The 17,321-nt window shown below is 35.8% G+C and overlaps 2 protein-coding genes across 4 annotated transcripts; both read left to right on the top strand.

Annotated features, from left to right (window-relative positions):
* The first annotated feature begins 369 nt into the window (after positions 1–369).
* Positions 370–10,021, top strand: LOC311292133 (prolyl 4-hydroxylase subunit alpha-1-like). Of its 3 annotated transcripts, XM_084411665.1 has the most exons (17): positions 370–623; positions 2,808–2,868; positions 3,839–3,879; positions 3,971–4,069; positions 4,264–4,360; positions 4,542–4,693; positions 4,845–4,964; positions 5,052–5,273; positions 5,362–5,507; positions 5,596–5,772; positions 6,046–6,098; positions 6,295–6,388; positions 6,756–6,806; positions 9,165–9,203; positions 9,338–9,406; positions 9,478–9,574; positions 9,698–10,021. In XM_084411665.1, exons 4-17 carry the CDS (start codon positions 3,988–3,990, stop codon positions 9,766–9,768), a joined length of 1,470 nt encoding a protein of 489 aa, XP_084267791.1. In that variant the 5' UTR covers positions 370–623; positions 2,808–2,868; positions 3,839–3,879; positions 3,971–3,987; the 3' UTR covers positions 9,769–10,021. The 3 variants fall into 3 exon arrangements, with proteins under 3 accessions (XP_084267791.1, XP_084267793.1, XP_084267792.1); XM_084411667.1 differs by lacking the exons at positions 3,839–3,879; positions 3,971–4,069; XM_084411666.1 differs by lacking the exons at positions 370–623; positions 2,808–2,868; positions 3,839–3,879 and having other exon boundaries at positions 3,944–4,069.
* A 1,503-nt stretch (positions 10,022–11,524) lies between these two features.
* On the top strand, positions 11,525–16,361 carry LOC311291477 (prolyl 4-hydroxylase subunit alpha-1-like). The gene is made up of 12 exons (XM_084410513.1): positions 11,525–11,650; positions 12,046–12,142; positions 12,321–12,472; positions 12,628–12,747; positions 12,835–13,056; positions 13,145–13,290; positions 13,398–13,574; positions 14,229–14,309; positions 14,674–14,727; positions 15,925–15,993; positions 16,071–16,167; positions 16,284–16,361. Exons 1-12 carry the CDS (start codon positions 11,569–11,571, stop codon positions 16,352–16,354), a joined length of 1,368 nt encoding a protein of 455 aa, XP_084266639.1. The 5' UTR covers positions 11,525–11,568; the 3' UTR covers positions 16,355–16,361.
* The last annotated feature ends 960 nt before the right edge of the window (positions 16,362–17,321 follow it).

Genomic DNA, 17,321 nt, shown 5'->3' with positions numbered 1-17,321 from the left:
ATCACATCAGCATATTATTCCCTCAGGTAGATTTGATGTTTTCTTGCGTGGCTGGATGGATGCATGTTGGACTCATGAACAATAATCACGTTGTTTTAATTCGCCAAAACTGATTTGCTGACTAACGCAGAAAGTGAAAGGGATTTGCGTTAGCGCGAGTCCGGATCGAACCGGGAGCGACCAGACAGCAGAGGATTCTGTTCGCAAATCAAACAATGATTCGTCCCAAAATAATGATTAATTCTCAATTTAGAGTTTGTTATTCGGGTCTGATGCGCGCGAGTATGGCCTGTGATTGGATGATGACCGGTGTCGTGAATCTCGTGATCGTGTTGCTGTTATTTCAGTCAGTGGTTAGATCAGCGTTACAGTCAATAAACGGGACAAATAAATTAGGTCCAATTTACGGGACGTCCCGGCTAATACGGGACAGTTGGCAATCCTACTTGTGCTAGCAGCAGTCAGCTTAATTTACCTCAGCACCTGCTGCGTCTTTGGAGCACTCGGCCTCAACTAATCGTTGATTTTCTGGGTAGTCACTGGGCGGGAGAGGATCCTCTGTTCTGGTAGTGAGTGGTTCTTCATCTCTGAGTGCCACCTTTTTGGATGTGAACCCAAAGTGTGTGAGTAATACACTCTGGTTTAGCTTTCGCTTGCTAGCCATTTTTAGTATGACTTCTCAATGTTTCTTCTGTTTGGTGCACATGGCCAATTTGCATACGTGCACAGGACTGGCTGGCTCCGCTTGGCAAAAAATAGAACATTTGTGATTGTAAATAAATGTTTTGAATTCTGAATACTGGACATGGTGAGCTTAAAAACATTTTAGTGACCATTTGTGACAATAAAATATTACATTTAAAAAAAAAAAATTGCCAAAATTTGAGACCCCCTTCAAATTTTGCTTTTGAGGTTTTCAGGGGGTCTCATGGGTTAATCGGGGGGGTCGAGCCCCCCCGGACCCCCCCGTATTTCGCACACTGCACCTAACCCCTAATCGCTCCCCGGGCGCCACACAAAGGCTGCCCGCTGCTCTGGGTGTGTGTATCCACGTTTCCACGTGTGTGTGTGTGTGTTAACTACTCACTACTCTGCTCCTAATGTGTGTGCATTAACTTGGATGGGTTAAATGCAGAGGTCAAATTCCAAGTATGGGTTACCATACTTGGCCGTCACGTGTCACTTTCACATTGATATTGTGTGTGTGTGTGTGTGTGTGTGTGTGTGTGTAAAACAATGTGATTAGAGACAGAGACATAAAACTAGTTAGCGCCAACTAGGGGCCGATTTCTTTCAGAATTCTTACAGAACTCTAGAGCCATGAGTCGAACATGCTCACTGAGTTTCGTTCTGATCAGCCTCCGGTAACCTTGTCTGATAGGATAGCTACTCAAATTTCATTGGCGGCCATGTTTCTTGAGATATGCCAATGTCCTCATATATCGTGGCACCTCGTACAAAGACAGCTCATGCCAATTTTCAAGTCATTTGGTCTAATGGTTGGATGGTTATAGAAATTGATATTTTTTGGCGCCACCAAGTGGCCAATCGTCGCGATTTTTTTCAAGTGAGCTCAGATTGAGCTCATGACATGTCCGAGTTTGGTGAAAATTTCTTGTTCTGTTCATGAGTTATAGCCATTTTTGTAAGTATGGCCGCTGTGCAGTGCAGTGAAATTTCATTGGCTGATAAAATGACCTGTGGGCGGGAAACATAGAGATCACGTATGAAAGACAAATGAGCTCACTTAAGTTGATACTGTAAGTGTAAGGTAACACCTTTCAAACATTTAAAGAATTAAAGTTAAAGCAAAACCCTTAATGTCACAGGTAGAGTAAAAACACGGTCTTGAGTAAGAATCAGACATTGCAGTTTATCATCAACACGGAAAAAAGCACAAAAAAGAGCAGGACACACTCACGCTATGCTTCGCTGCATTGTTGATGTCTTGCACTGCTGATACTGAGTAAATCCAGAATATATTTTAATATATATATATATTTGTGTTATTAAAATTTCTAAAGCATCGATGTTTTCTTCCGCGCGTTTAACTCCGTGTGATTCGGCGCCAAAGTGACATCGTTCCCGCGGACAACAGAAACAATGGAGTTTATTTAGCACAAAAGCATTTCAGTGCCCCCTGTTGGGTTGGAGTTATTGGATCCGACCGTGTTTCGTCTGGAAAATCTACTAATAGTGTTTACTCAAATTTGTTTTATCTATATACTAATATTGCAACTGCATCTATATGGATTTAGTCTGCTTCTATTTTCCCAGAATTTTCTTCTTATGTTCCCCAACAGCCCTGTCAGTAAGAAACCTCTTAATCATCAACAAACTAGAAATGTGCTCCTGCTAATAATTTTATAGGGTATAGAAGGTTATATATTTACTATTGGATTCATGTTATTGTTTGTGAAATTCGTTTACATTCATTTACATTTATTACATTTGGCAGACACTTTTATCCAAAGGAACTTAGCCTAATGTATTCAACATTATATCCATTCTTGTTTTCCCTGCTGAGAAACAAACCCATGCCATTGACACGCTCTACTAATGCCACGCTCTACTGTTTGAGCTACAAATCCAATAGTGTCTGAAAGCACTTGATTGATATTCTTTATATTGATTATTGCATATCAAAATAATATATTGATATTCTTTTCAATAGCGTTCTTTTCAGAGTTCAGTAGTGCTGGAATCAGTATGATTTAACATTAATGTTTTTGTTGAGTTACAGTTAGAATGACTTACATTTTATTGTGGTATAAGAAATGATCGGTCTCCCTCCTCTTGATTTTTAGGTGAAGTCCACAAGGAGGAAAGAAGGCTGTCAAGTGTCGACATTCTTCAACGTCATCATACGTGAGACATTATACGCACACAACATAAAATACACACGCACACACTGTGTGTGTAATTTTGATACACTTCAGTATTCATACAGTCACTAAGATTTTTTGAGGACAAACATAACATAGAGATTGTGTTTAGTCACATCTACTGAACATAATAATAAACCATGAGCACAATAACACATATGCTGATAATAATTCATTGTGTACTTTTAGTTTCTGCATTAGTCACACTTACATGTGATGTAGAAGTGATTGTATAATGCAGCATTCTTGTGAAAATATTTTGTTGATATGTCAACCTAACAAACATGAGATGTGGGGATTTGTTTGTGAAGCCATACCAGCTTTTAAAGGACTGGCCAGACTAGTTCTGACTTTTCGGAAAGCAACTCATTTCAAATAAGTCTAAAAAAGTATTACACAGCAAACAGACAAAGGATTGTCTACAAATAATACAATTTAATTCATATTTATTTGCATCACACTTTTTTCCACAATGCATATTGTTTTAAAGCAGCTTTATAGAATATGCATGTTTCTACATTTCTACATTAGTAATTTGTTATCAGAGGTGACTGTGTCAGAGCAATGTCCATATGGCAGAAATATACAGTTCTATAATACAAATCAATTAGCTAACATCATGTATTCACTTACTGTAACTTAAAAGTTTAACGTACAAGTAGGCTATGCCAATTGTGTATGCAGAGTGTTAAATTAAAACTGTGTTTTTAAAACAGGTCTCATAATTAAAAGGACACATTAATGTTTTTCCAGTTATTAGGGGACATCAGAGAAGGCCCAGGACCTTGAAAATAATTAGGATGCATTCCCACTTCAATCATGATTATTGTTCCATTATACCTTTTTGTGAATGTACATCTAATTTACATACCAAAAAAACAAAACGCTATTTTTGGAGCATTATGACTGTCACAAATTTTGTTTCACTTTCGTTTTTTGGTCGCCGATTGCAGTACTGGGAAATTGCAAAATGCGGGCAGGTGATGTAATACAGGTGTGTTTTAAAAAGGATCCACCTGAACAGTCTGTATTTAAGCTCCGCTAGTTCACTTCAAGATACACACTTCAGTTTTTTGTGTTTTGAGGAATTGAAGGTCTGATAATGACCATGAAGGAACTGACAGTATTTTTGCTGTTTTCATGGATTGTCTATACAACTGGAGATGAAATCTTTTCATCAACAGGTATTATTCATTTGAATTCAATTTAATATCAATTCATTTATTTGAGTTTATTCCTTTTTCCTATTGATTCCATTAATGACAAAACAATTATTAACTTTCTCTTTGGTTTCTTATATAATAAAGATGTCATTATGGATGGTCTGTATTTTATATAATTATATATAAAAATTAAGTGCAAATATAATTATTTATAGATAAAGTTGCACAGCTTTTCGAGGTGGAGGAAGACCTTCTGAAAAACTTCAGTCTGTACATCGATGCTGAAGAAAAGAATGTAGAGAGAATGAAGAGGTGAAAACACTTTCATTATTCCCTAAGCATTTTTTTTATTAAACTATTTTCAATTTACAGCAATAACCTGTTGAAACCAGTTGTTTGTTTAGCAATCTTGCAGGCATGTGTTTTTAGATCAAGAAATATGTTATTAAATAGATTTATTTAACCCTACATCTTTTGATGAACTTCAATCCAGTATTCTTCCGGTTCTTCAACTACTCACATACCTTGACCCTAATAACCCTGAGAAAACCATGAGAGACCCTATGGCAGCTTACAAACTCCTCAGACGAGTGAGAAGTGAATGGTTGACTATTGTCGAATACATTCAATTGACTCTTTATGAAGGTGAGAGCTTATTTAAGTTCTTTGACTGAGACATGTTTCATCATTAATTATTGATAGGAATAAAAGGTGAATTATGATAAAAGCTTTCAAGCAATTTTATTAAACCTTTCAGTGGTTTATGGATCTGTTCTTGTGTTTGAAAATCTTGTAGTGTATCAGAAACTTCTGGATTATGCAAATGTCCCAGAGGCTAAGGACTTGAATGATGCCGCTTCAGAACTGATCAGACTGCAAGAGTTCTACAAACTCTATCCACACAACATCACAAAGGGTGAAATGTCTGAACCAATGCAGTTTCACTTTTTTAGTTTCAAAACAAGTTCCAATCTGATTGATGCTTTCATTTCACATTTCTCAGAAACGTCTCTAAATGCAGATGAAGCTTACCATGTGGGGTTGGTCGCTTATATGGAGGACAAGTTCCAGCATGCCTTTCTCTGGTTTCTGTACAGTCTGGACAGTTTAACAAAATACTCAACCACTACTGAGAAAGAGTTGCTCCGTTTCCTTAGTTTATCAGCCTATCATTTTGGCAGCTTACCTGTGGCAATCTACTTCGGCCAACGGCTTCTAAATCTGGGTGAGGTCATAGTGACATGAAGTTTAATACTAATATTTTTATATGTGAGGTTGCGGGACTATGGAAGTCACAAGCTTCTTTTCCTCAGATCCAACTAATGACGAAGTCAGAGTAGAGCTGAGCCTTTACAAACACCTTCGCTTCGAGAGAAATTCAAATCCTGACATATTCACGCTGGACACAGAGTCAAATAACCCCTATGAGGCACTGTGCAGAGGAGAGGTTGACGAGAGGGCAAGTACAGTGTTTTAAATCATCATTTAACATAAAATTATAACCAGTCAATGTGAAGCTTTGAGTCGATTATAATTTATCAAATCAGACCTCCAAGAGACAGAGGGCGCTGTCCTGTAGGTACAGCACAGGTGGAGGAAACCCCAGACTGATGTACGCACCAGTGAAAGAGGAAGTGGAGTGGGATGAGCCTCGCATCATCAGATATCATGACATTATATCAGACAGAGAGATAGAGATCCTGAAGAATATCTCCAGACATCATGTGACTATCTAAAACACACACACAAACAAAAAACATTAAACTATTTAATTGCCACTATTAGAATCTAATATCTTGTTAATATTTTTGATGTTTTGTTGTGCTATATTGGGCAAAAGTATGTGGACAGTTCCTTTTAAAATTTGGCTTGGCATTTTATTTCTATAGTGAAGACAAATCTAAATGCAATGAAATATAGTGATATTGGAATCAATTGCGTATTATTTATTCATATTTATATTTGATGTTCAATTTCCCTTGTGTGTCCTACTTTAGCTTTCTAGGTCTGAGACTAGACAGGGAGTCACAAAGATCCGTACTTCTCAAAGGTGATAATCTTTTATATTCACCCAAAAATAAAATTATGCATTAATGTTATTTTATATTACTTAATATTATTTACTAATTATTAACTAATTAACCATTTTGGTCTCACACTTATTATGGGAAGAAAAATGGAAAAAAATAATACAATGGTTCAATTTGTTAACATGAGTGTTGCTGAAATCATTCCCTTGTTTTCAGTGTTTTTCTAAAGGAAGACAACACTGTTGCTCGTATCAATCAGAATATTGCAGACATCACAGGACTCTCAGTGGAATCAGCTGAAAGTCTACATGTACGGTCACAGTGAGAAAGAAATCACCTGTTCACAGGCAGCATATATATATTTTTATATGGACAATTCTGTCTGTAGTTTAACATAGCTTTGCAAAGCCTGTCTTGCAGCTAGTTTTGTCACACTTTCTTGCACTCAAAATATATAGATTACTAAATCCATTTCAGACTTCAAGGCAACATTGGTTTAGTCTGCATTTTTTTGTAACATGCAGAGGCCATAAGCGCTTTGAGGGCTGATATTAGGCTACATTTCTACATATCAAAGTCTCTTCAATAGATTAACATTTATTTTCCCAGTGAAGTATTACTGTAGGTGTTGTTTTACCTGAAAGTTTAATCACAATAGTGTTGCAATCATTTTCCAGGTTCAGAATTATGGGATTGGTGGCAGATTTGAACCACATTATGATGCATCGGTAAGATATCTTTACTAAAATAAAGCCATTAAATAAATTTGTTGGCCAACCCAGTATTTGCCATGGAGTTAAATAAGGCTTGTGGTTGTTATTTGAGGAGGCTTTCCCATTTCCCCTGATCTTTTGTTTTTTCTGTCAAACGTTTCGCTTTAATGGCAAACCGTTTTGCGGTGATGTATCAGTCCTCAATGTAACCTAAAACTGATCTTAAATCACAAAACAGTGTATAGTACCTGTATAGCCAGGAGTTGCACACGTTGTGTTCAGTGTTATGTTAAATTCTGACCGCTTGTTAAATCGGGTGTAATGAATGCTGTTTCCGGGTCCAAGCCTCTACTCGTTTCAATTGAGAATACTATCTTAACAGCTGTTTATGAACACTATTTATGTGTGTAAATGTACATTTTTGATCAACGTTTTCCACTTTTGATGTCATTTCTACCGAGAAATTACTATTGTAGTCATTAAATATTAACTTAGTTTTCACCAAAGCTCGCTCTATTTTGCTGTAGATCTTTAAACCGTTACGCTGCCTCAGAAGTTTGTCCCGAAATCAGTTTTGTGAGGTACCTTCGTGTGAATACGCTGCCTGCAAAGTCATTACCTGATAGGGCAGCGAGGCAATAAGTCAGCTGCCTACGGTTTTGGACGTAGCCAGTGACACGTGACTTCTTGTTCTTCTCTTAGTTTTATTACTAAGTTTCATTCTAATCACACCCTGTGCATTGACTGTAATAATATCCTTCCACTAGTATCCATGTCCCACCTGTCCAACCATTTTTTTATAATTTCTTTTTTGATCACTGCCTTAGCTTCTCCTTTACCAAAGGGAATACATCGCTCGTCCTGGTTGATTTATTTTTATTTTTTCTGCTCTCTCATTCTCTTTTATACTTACGTGAGCAGGTACCCAGCAAAATCTCACATCTATCCGGAGCCTCCGCAATCTTAATAAACTTTGATGTATTTCTAGCATTAACTCTTCTCTATTAGATTTCATATTTTTAATACGGTAAAGGGCTTCTGCAGAGTCAACACAACATACCACTCTATCTGGTTTAACTTCCTTTAACCCTAATCACCATCATTTCTGCATGTAAACTGACAACTGATCAGGTCATCTTTTCCCAATACTTACATTCAATGTTGATGTACTGTATATGCCTCTTCATATTTGGACCCATCTGTATAAATAAATCATTTATTCCTTTAGTTCCATTTATTCCTTAAGTTCCATTATATTTAAATCTACCTACATTTTTGGAAACAGCCAAATAGGGATATTGCTATTAGGAGTAGGGGAGTTAAAACAGATATTCTGTAATCTATATTCCTCTAATTTAGCCTTTGTTACCCATGCATCCACTGCCATCACCTATAAAATAATTATATTCCCAACATTCTTGAATTACACTATTGGTAGGATTTCATTAACACAACCATGTAGACAACACCAGTACGTAAGTATGAGTTTATCTCTTCTCAGGTCTGAGTGCACTTCTCCTAATTCTACCTGGATTGCCTTAGTGTGTGTTAGTCTCATCGCACCAGTACAAATCCTCAAGCTTTATTAATAACTCTATCCATTTTCATGAAATGTGTTTTAGCTGCTGCTCCATACACAAAACATACATAATCTATTGTTGACCTCATCAGAGCCCTATGTTTATCTGCTCCCGAGTCTTTTCCAACTAATGCTCTCATTAGGTTTATAACTTTCTTACATTTTCACTCCACCTTTCCCATAATGTACTTTCCATGGCCTTTTTATCTAACCACTTACCCAGATATTTAAAATGATCAACTGTTTATATTGTGGCCATATAACTTCTCTTTTTCCATCCCTTTCTTCCTGGTAAATAACACATGACAAGATTTACTTGGAAAAAGCTTAAAACTCCAATTATACGACCATTGTTCAACTTTTTATTGCTTCCTTGATTTTAATTATCACATCTATGGGATCTCGTCCTATTGCTCAGATTTAGACTTAACAAGTGGATTCCCTTTTATGAGGCTGCCATTTGATTGGTCCCATGTCTATCCACTCCTAAACGTAACCAAACCCCCAGAAGTCGGTATATGAAAATTCTCAACCAGCAGGGCATTATCCACTGTTCATTACAATATGATGTGGTAATTAGTTTACGTTTTTAAAACTCATGTTTAGGGTTTGACTATGTCTGTGTGCAAGTGTATTACTTTAAGTGATGCGGTCCTTAACCCAGAGAGAACCCATTGCTCGAAAATGCTAATTTGCTTTTAGGACTTTAAACTCTTGTGTTAATGTTAATGAGAGCTTGATTACATATTGACCAATTAAATCATTGTAAGATAACGTAATGTTTGATCTCACAGGATGATGAGAATGAAAGGATTGCAACGTTCTTAATTTATGTAAGTCTTGGCCACTGATTAATGCAAATGGCATTGTAAACATTATAGGTTAACAAGGCTTAAAAGTTACTTATTTTCATATTACCTGTTTTGTACAGTTATTATGAACAATAATTGATGTGCTCTTGCTGTAGATGAGTGATGTGGAGATAGGGGGCGCCACTGTGTTTCCTAAAGTTGGAGTTGCATTGAAGCCAAAAAAGGTAATACTGATCTCTATGGTATATTAGAATAATTTAAGTAAAAGTCCTGCATCCATCCTCTGCTTTTGAAGGGTTCAGCCGTGTTTTGGTACAACCTCCACAAGCATGGCAGAGTGGATTGGGATACACAGCATGCTGGATGCCCTGTGTTATTGGGAAACAAATGGGGTAGGTTTTTATTTAATTCTTACTGTCTTGGATTACTCTTATAATGTATCTTCTATAATCTATGTTAATAAATTTCATTCAATTTCACGACATTGAGGTATATTTTTTATGGTGTATTTTCAGTGGCTAATAAGTGGATCCATGAGTTTGGACAGGAGTTCAGGAGACCCTGTTCTTTATCAGACTGGGAGTGAAAGACACTGTGACCATGTAAAATCCTATGAAGTGTATCTGTACTATTGACATATTTGTACTCTATCTGTTATATTTATTATGTATGATACGATTATGTATCGTATCATTTTATAATGTAGATCTGTAACATAGATATAGTATATTGTATTAATGTAAATTGTCATGTAACTTTTACTGTGATTTACTACTGTCTTAGTGGCAGTAATGTTAAAAATAACTGTAAAGTGCAATAAAACAAAACAAGTGCAATAGAGTAAAGCAGCCAGCAAGTGCGTTATTCCTGTAGATGAGACGCTAGTTCTCTGCAGTTGTATTTAAAGCTTAATTTGACGTTTACTCTTCCGTCTGTGCTGGAAGTTTTGTGGTAGCCTATGTATAGGCTATATGATGCCATAAAGAATCGCATGCGCAGGGTAAGATTTGTGAAAGTGTAGGCTACTTAAGATAGCAAGCGTAAATTAAATTTGCATGTGCAAGAGAAGATTTGTAAAGGTGTTAATCGCCTTTCAAGTGTAAGTATAAAAAAATATTTGCAGCATTTTTCTGTAATTTGTAAGTGTAATTCATGTATTTTGAAACTGCAGATTCATGCTAACACACACTAAATATGATCTGTATTGATCTCCATTACCTTGTATCTTACGTTATGGCCCCATAGAAGCAGTTTTTGTAAAAATAGGCTAATGATTGCGTCATAACCACGCAACTCTCTGGAAATTACCGTATAGACAGGAGGAGAAGCTCGCAGTCAATCGGGGGGACGTGGAGGCATAAAGTCAAGGGAGAAGCCCATAGAGAGTCATAAAGTTGCTCCTGCTCCTAGCTCATGGACAGCTCCTAGTATGCAGATAATAATTCATTGTGTACTTTTAGTTTCTGCATTAGTCACACTTACATGTGATGTAGAAGTGGTTGTAATGCAGCATTCTTGTGAAAATATTTTGTTGATATGTCATTGTCAACCTAACAAACATGAGATGTGGGGATTTGTTTGTGAAACCATATACCAGCTATTAAAGGACTGGCCAGACTAGTTCTGACAGACTTTTCGGAAAGCAACTCATTTCAAATAAGTCTCAAAAAAATGATTACACAGCAAACAGACAAAGGATTGTCTACAAATAATAAAAATTAATTCATATTTATTTGCATCGCACTTTTTTTCCACAATGCATATTGTTTTAAAGCAGCTTTATAGAACATGCATGTTTCTACATTACTACATTAGTAATCTGTTATCAGAGGTGACTGTGTCAGAGCCACGTCCGTATGGCAGAAATATGCAGTTCTATAATACAAATCAATTAGCTAACATCATGTATTCACTTACTGTAACTTAAAAGTTTAACGTAAAAGTAGGCTATGCCAATTGTGTATGCAGAGTGTTAAATTAAAACTGTGTTTTTAAAACAGGTCTCATAATTAAAAGGACACATTAATGTTTTTCCAGTTATTAGGGGACATCAGAGAAGGCCCAGGACCTTGAAAATAATTAGGATGCATTTCCACTTCTATCATGATTATTGTTCCATTATACCTTTTTGTGAATGTACATCTAATTTACATACAAAAAAAAACTAAATGTTATTTTTGGAGCATTATGACTGTCACAAATTTTTTTCACTTTCGTTTTTTGGTCTCCGATTGCAGTACTGGGAAATTGCAAAATGCGGGCAGGTGATGTAATACAGGTGTGTTTTAAAAAGGATCCACCTGAACAGTCTGTATTTAAGCTCCGCTAGTTCACTTCAAGATACACACTTCAGTTTTTTGTGTTTTGAGGAATTGAAGGTCTGATAATGACCATGAAGGAACTGACAGTATTTGTGCTGTTTTCATGGATTGTCTATACAACTGGAGATGAAATCTTTTCATCAACAGGTACAGTATTATTAATTATATTTGAATTCAATTTAATATCACTTCATTTATTTGAGTTTATTCCCTTTTTTACCATTATTTTAGTGTTTTGTTCAAATTTCTCTAATGTTTTTACACTGTTATGCTGATTTTATTTATTCATTTGAGACACTTCTGATCATAATACAGTAAACAGCTTTTGCCACAGCTTTTCCCATACATAATTACATTCTTCATACATATATATTTTGAGATTTACAATCAAACATTCACTTTTTTAGCTATTGATTCCATTAATGACAAAACAATTATTAACTTTCTCTTTGGTTTCTTATATAATAAAGATGTCATTATGGATGGTCTGTATTTTATATAATTATATATAAAAAATGAAGTGCAAATATAATTATTTATAGATAAAGTTGCACAGCTTTTCGATGTGGAGGAAGACCTTCTGAAAAGCTTCAGTCTGTACATCGATGCTGAAGAAAAGAATGTAGAGAGAATGAAGAGGTAAAACCACTTTCATTATTCCCTAAAGCATTTTTTATTAAAATATTTCAATTTACAGCAATAACCTGGTGAAACCAGTTGTTTGTTTAGCAATCTTGCAGGCATATGTTTTTAGATAAAAAAATATGTTATTAATACATTTATTTAACCCTACATCTTTTGATGAACTTCAATCCAGTATTCTTCCGGTTCTTCAACTACTCACATACCTTGACCCTAATAACCCTGAGAAAACCATGAGAGACCCTATGGCAGCTTACAAACTCCTTAGACGAGTGAGAAGTGAATGGTTGACTATTTTCAAATACACTCAATTGAGTCTTTATGAAGGTATTAAATTCTTTGACTGAGACATGTTTCATCATTAATTATTAATAGAAATACAAATCTAGAGATCAAGGTGAATTATGATAAAAGCTTTCAAGCAACTTTATTAAACCTTTCCATTGTTTATGGATCCGTTCTTGTGTTTGAAAATCTTGTAGTGTATCAGAAGCTGCTGGATTATGCAAATGTCCCAGAGGCTGAGGACTTGTATGATGCCGCTTCAGAACTGATCAGACTGCAAGAGTTCTACAAACTCTATCCACACAACATCACAAAGGGTGAAATGTCTGAACCAATGCAGTTTCACTTTTTTAGTTTCAAAACAAGTTCCAATCTGATTGATGCTTTCATTTCACATTTCTCAGAAACGTCTCTAAATGCAGATGAAGCTTACCATGTGGGGTTGGTCGCTTATGAGGAGGACAAATTCCAGCATGCCTTTCTCTGGTTTCTGTACAGTAAGGAGAGATTAACAGAACACTCAACCACTACTGAGAAAAAGTTGCTACATTTCCTTAGTTCATCAGCCTATCATTTTGGCAGCCTACCTGTGGCAATCTACTTCGGCCAACAGCTTCTAAATCTGGGTGAGGTCATAGTGACATGAAGTTTAATACTAATATTTTTATATGTGAGGTTGCGGAACTATGAAAGTCATAAACTTCTTTTCCTCAGATCCAACTAATGACGAAGTCCAAGTAGAGCTGAGCCTTTACAAACACCTTCGCTTCGAGAGAAATTCAAATCCTGACATATTCACGCTGAACACAGAGTCAAATAACCCCTATGAGGCACTGTGCAGAGGAGAGGTTGACGAGAGGGCAAGTACAGTGTTTACAATTTAAATCATCATTTAACATGAAATTATAAACAGTCATTGAGAAGCTTTGTGTGTTGATTGGAAGTTTATTATATTTTATCAAATCAGATCTCCAAGAGGCAGAGGGCGCTGTCCTGTAGGTACAGCACAGGTGGAGGAAACCCCAGACTGATGTATGCACCAGTGAAAGAGGAAGTGGAGTGGGACGAGCCTCGCATCATCAGATATCATGACATTATATCAGACAGAGAGATAGAGATCCTGAAGAATATCTCCAGACCTCAAGTGAATATCTAAAACACACACACAAACATTAAAGTATATAATTGTCACTATTAGGATCTATTGTCTTGTTAACAGTTTTGATAGTGCTATTCAATGGGTAAAAGTATGTCGATATTCTTGTATTAAAATTTGGTTTGGCAAATTATTTCTATAGCTGGAGTGCCCAATCCTGTTCCTGTAAATCTAGGAACAAAGTTCAGATTCAACCCTGATCCTCAGGATCTTAGCTGGTTCAGGTGTGTTTAATCAGGGGCTGAACTTTGCAGGAAGGTAGATCTCCAGGAACAGGATTAGGTACCCCTGTTTGATAGTGAAGACAAATCTCAATGCAATGAAATGTATTGATATTGTAATGAATTGTGTGCTTCATATTTATTCATATTTATATTTGATGTTCAATTTCCCTTGTGTGTCCTAGCTTTCTAGATCTAAAACAAGACAGGGAGTCACAAAGGACTGTACTTCTCAAAGGTGAAAATTATATATATTAAATTAATATATATATATATATATTATTTATTTTATTAAACTAATTAACCATTTTGGTCTCACACTTATTATGGGAAGAAAAATGGAAAAAGTTTACAATATGGTTCAATATGTTAACATGAGTGTTGCTGAAATCATTCCCTTGTTTTCAGTGTTTTTCTAAAGGAAGACAACACTGTTGCTCGTATCAGTCAGAATATTGCAGACATCACAGGACTCTCAGTGGAATCAGCTGAAGAACTACATGTACGGTCACAGTGAGAAAGAAATCACCTGTTCACAGGCAGCATATATATATTTTTATATGGACAATTCTGTCTGTAGTTTAACATAGCTTTGCAAAGCCTGTCTTGCAGCTAGTTTTGTCACACTTTCTTGCACTCAAAATATATAGATTACTAAATAATTTTCAGACTCTAAGGCAACATTGGTTTAGTCTGCTTTTTTTTGTAACGTTTGCCAGAGCGCCTAAGCGCTTTGAGGACTAATATTAGGTTACATTTTTATATAACCATTTTATATTTAAACTTGTATTTTCCCTGTGAAGGATTACTGTAGGTGTTGTTTTACCTGAAATTTACATTTCAATAATGGTGCAATCATTTTCCAGGTTCAGAATTATGGGATTGGTGGCAGATTTGAACCACATTATGACACATATATGGTAAGATATCTTTACTAAAATAAAGCCATTACATACATTTGTTGGCCAACCTGATATTTGCCATGGATTCCCTCTGGAGTTAAATAAGGTCTATGGTCATCATTACTTCAAGAGACTTTCCCATTGCCCCTGATCTTTTGTTTTTTTCTTTCACACATTTCACTTGCAAATAGTTTTCTTGGTGGTGATGTATCAGTACTCAATACATTTTTTAACTGATCTATGTTTCAGTCACAAAACAGTCCTGTATCGTACCTGTATAGCCAGGTGTTACACACTTTGTGTTCAGTGTTATGTTAAACTCTGACCGCTTGTTAAGTCATGGTGTAATGAATGCTGTTTCCTGGTCAAGCCTCAATCCCCTTTCAGTTGAGAATACTATCTTAACAGCTGTTTATGAACACTATTTATTCCCAGACACCAATATTTAAATGATTCATAAAAGATGAATCACTGGTCATCTGAGATTTCAGTTGTTTTACAGCACACTGTGTATGTTAGCACTGTTTGTTTGCTTTTGGCATCTGATACAGTGTTTGGACCCCGAAACGGTGAGACGTGATTTCAGACTTAACAAGTGGATTCCCTTTTATGAGGCTGCCATTTGATTGGTCCCATGTCTAAAGTCCTCTCCCAAACAACCACAACCCTAAAAGTCAAAATACCGGCTAGGAGTCATGTTGGTCAGACATTATGGTAAAATTCTCAACCAGCTGGGCATTACCCACTCCCACTGTTCATCAAAATTGAGAACTTATGGTTTGTTAGTAAACAAAATGTTGTGGTAATTAGTTTATATTTTTATAACTCACATTTAGGATTTGACTATGTCCGTGGGTAATTTATGTTGTAAATCAAAGTGCGAAATCTCTCTTCTAGTGTATACTTAAAGTGATGCGGTCCTTAACCCAGAGAGAAACCATTGTTTGAAAATGCTTATTTGTCTTTAGGACCTAAAACTGTCAATGAGAGCTTGATTACATGTTGATCCATCAAATCATTGTAAGATAACTTAAGTTTGATCCCACAGGATGAGGAGAATGGAAGGACTGCTACGTTCTTAATTTATGTAAGTCTTGGCCACTGATTAATGCAAATGGAATTGTAAATATTATAAGCTTACAAGAATTAAAAAGGCACTTTTCATATGACCTGTTTTATACAGTCATTATGAACAATAATGTGCTCTTGCTATAGATGAGTGATGTGGAGGTAGGGGGCGCCACTGTGTTTCCTGAAGTTGGAGTTGCATTGAAGCCAAAAAAGGTAAACAATTCACTGATCTATGCGGTGTATTAGAATAATATAAGTAAAATTCATGCATCCATCCTCTGCTTTTTAAGGGTTCAGCCGTGTTTTGGTACAACCTAGAAAAGAATGGCAGACTGGATTTGGATACACTGCATGCTGGATGCCCTGTGTTAGTGGGTAACAAATGGTGTAGGTTTTTATTTCATCTTGTATCTTCAATAATCTATAAACAAATCTGTTAATCAGACAAAATTTAATTAAATTTCACATGACATGAGCTATAGTTTTTTCTGGTGTCTTTTCAGTGGCTACTAAATGGATCCATGAGTATGGACAGGAGTTCAGGAGACCCTGTTCTTTGTCATACTGGGAGTGAAAGGCACTGTGATCATGTAAAATCATATGAAGTTTATCTGTACTATAGAAGTATCTGTTATATTTATTATGGATCGTACGTTTTTATAAAATAGATCTGTAACATACTTATATATTGTATCAACTATGATTTACTACTGTCTGGTAGCAGTAATGTTAAAAATAACTGTAATATACGATAAAATAAAACAAGTGCAATAGACTAACATTAAGTTTCAGCAATATATCAGTTAATAATAATCACATTACCTGACTACCCGCGTTATTCCTGTAGATGAGACGCTAGTTCTCTGCAGTTGTATTTAAAGCTTAATTTGACGTTTACTCTTCCGTCTGTGCTGGAATGACGATTCACATGTTTTACAAGTTTTGTGGTATGTGTAGTTGTGAATGTGTTGTGCTGTAAGACTGGCAGTGGCAGGCATGTATATATGGATTTTTTTTTAAGGACAACCTCACATGCTGAGAACAAGACTGTAAATACTGTATACCTCAACTCTCACACACAATATTCCAACAATTATAATTTTGCAAGAATTTAAAGACCAACTATTATGAATAAATTAATCATATTTAAAAAGTAATTTGTAAGTTGCGTTCTTCCTAATCAAGTGGTTTAATATTTATATGACATTTAGGTTGGGTGTCAGCTCTATTATGAATTCACGAATTGCACTGAATGCATTTGTTGCTATTGCTGATTTATCTTTTTTTTTATTCTAATATTCAAATGTTATATAATGTAAAATAAATAAAATTAATATTTATTTAACACTGTGTTTTCAGACAGTTTCTTAAGACTCAATTAAATTGTTTTAACATACATTACCTTAGATTTTTCATCTCTTTATCGTAATTGTTTCAAATAGGGTGAATTGCCCTAATGTGGGACACTGCCTAATGTGGGACACCTAAGGTCTAGCGTTTGTAGGTCCCCCATAAATACATGAATGACAGTGAAACTATGG

The sequence above is a fragment of the Rutilus rutilus genome (assembly GCF_951802725.1).
Source record: "Rutilus rutilus genome assembly, chromosome: 6".
NCBI classification, from domain to species: domain Eukaryota; kingdom Metazoa; phylum Chordata; class Actinopteri; order Cypriniformes; family Leuciscidae; genus Rutilus; species Rutilus rutilus.
This window is presented reverse-complemented; position numbering and strand designations above follow the sequence as displayed.

Excerpts from the sequence above, each read along its gene's own strand:
- LOC311292133 (XM_084411665.1), top strand. The coding sequence starts at position 3,988 with ATGACCATGAAGGAACTGACAGTATTTTTGCTGTTTTCATGGATTGTC. Across the intron at positions 5,773-6,045 it reads AGAATATCTCCAGACATCAT|CTTTCTAGGTCTGAGACTAG; the intron begins GTGACTATCTAA and ends GTCCTACTTTAG. Across the intron at positions 9,575-9,697 it reads GTTATTGGGAAACAAATGGG|TGGCTAATAAGTGGATCCAT; the intron begins GTAGGTTTTTAT and ends GTGTATTTTCAG.
- LOC311291477 (XM_084410513.1), top strand. The coding sequence starts at position 11,569 with ATGACCATGAAGGAACTGACAGTATTTGTGCTGTTTTCATGGATTGTC. Across the intron at positions 11,651-12,045 it reads TGAAATCTTTTCATCAACAG|ATAAAGTTGCACAGCTTTTC; the intron begins GTACAGTATTAT and ends AATTATTTATAG. Across the intron at positions 13,057-13,144 it reads CCAACAGCTTCTAAATCTGG|ATCCAACTAATGACGAAGTC; the intron begins GTGAGGTCATAG and ends TCTTTTCCTCAG.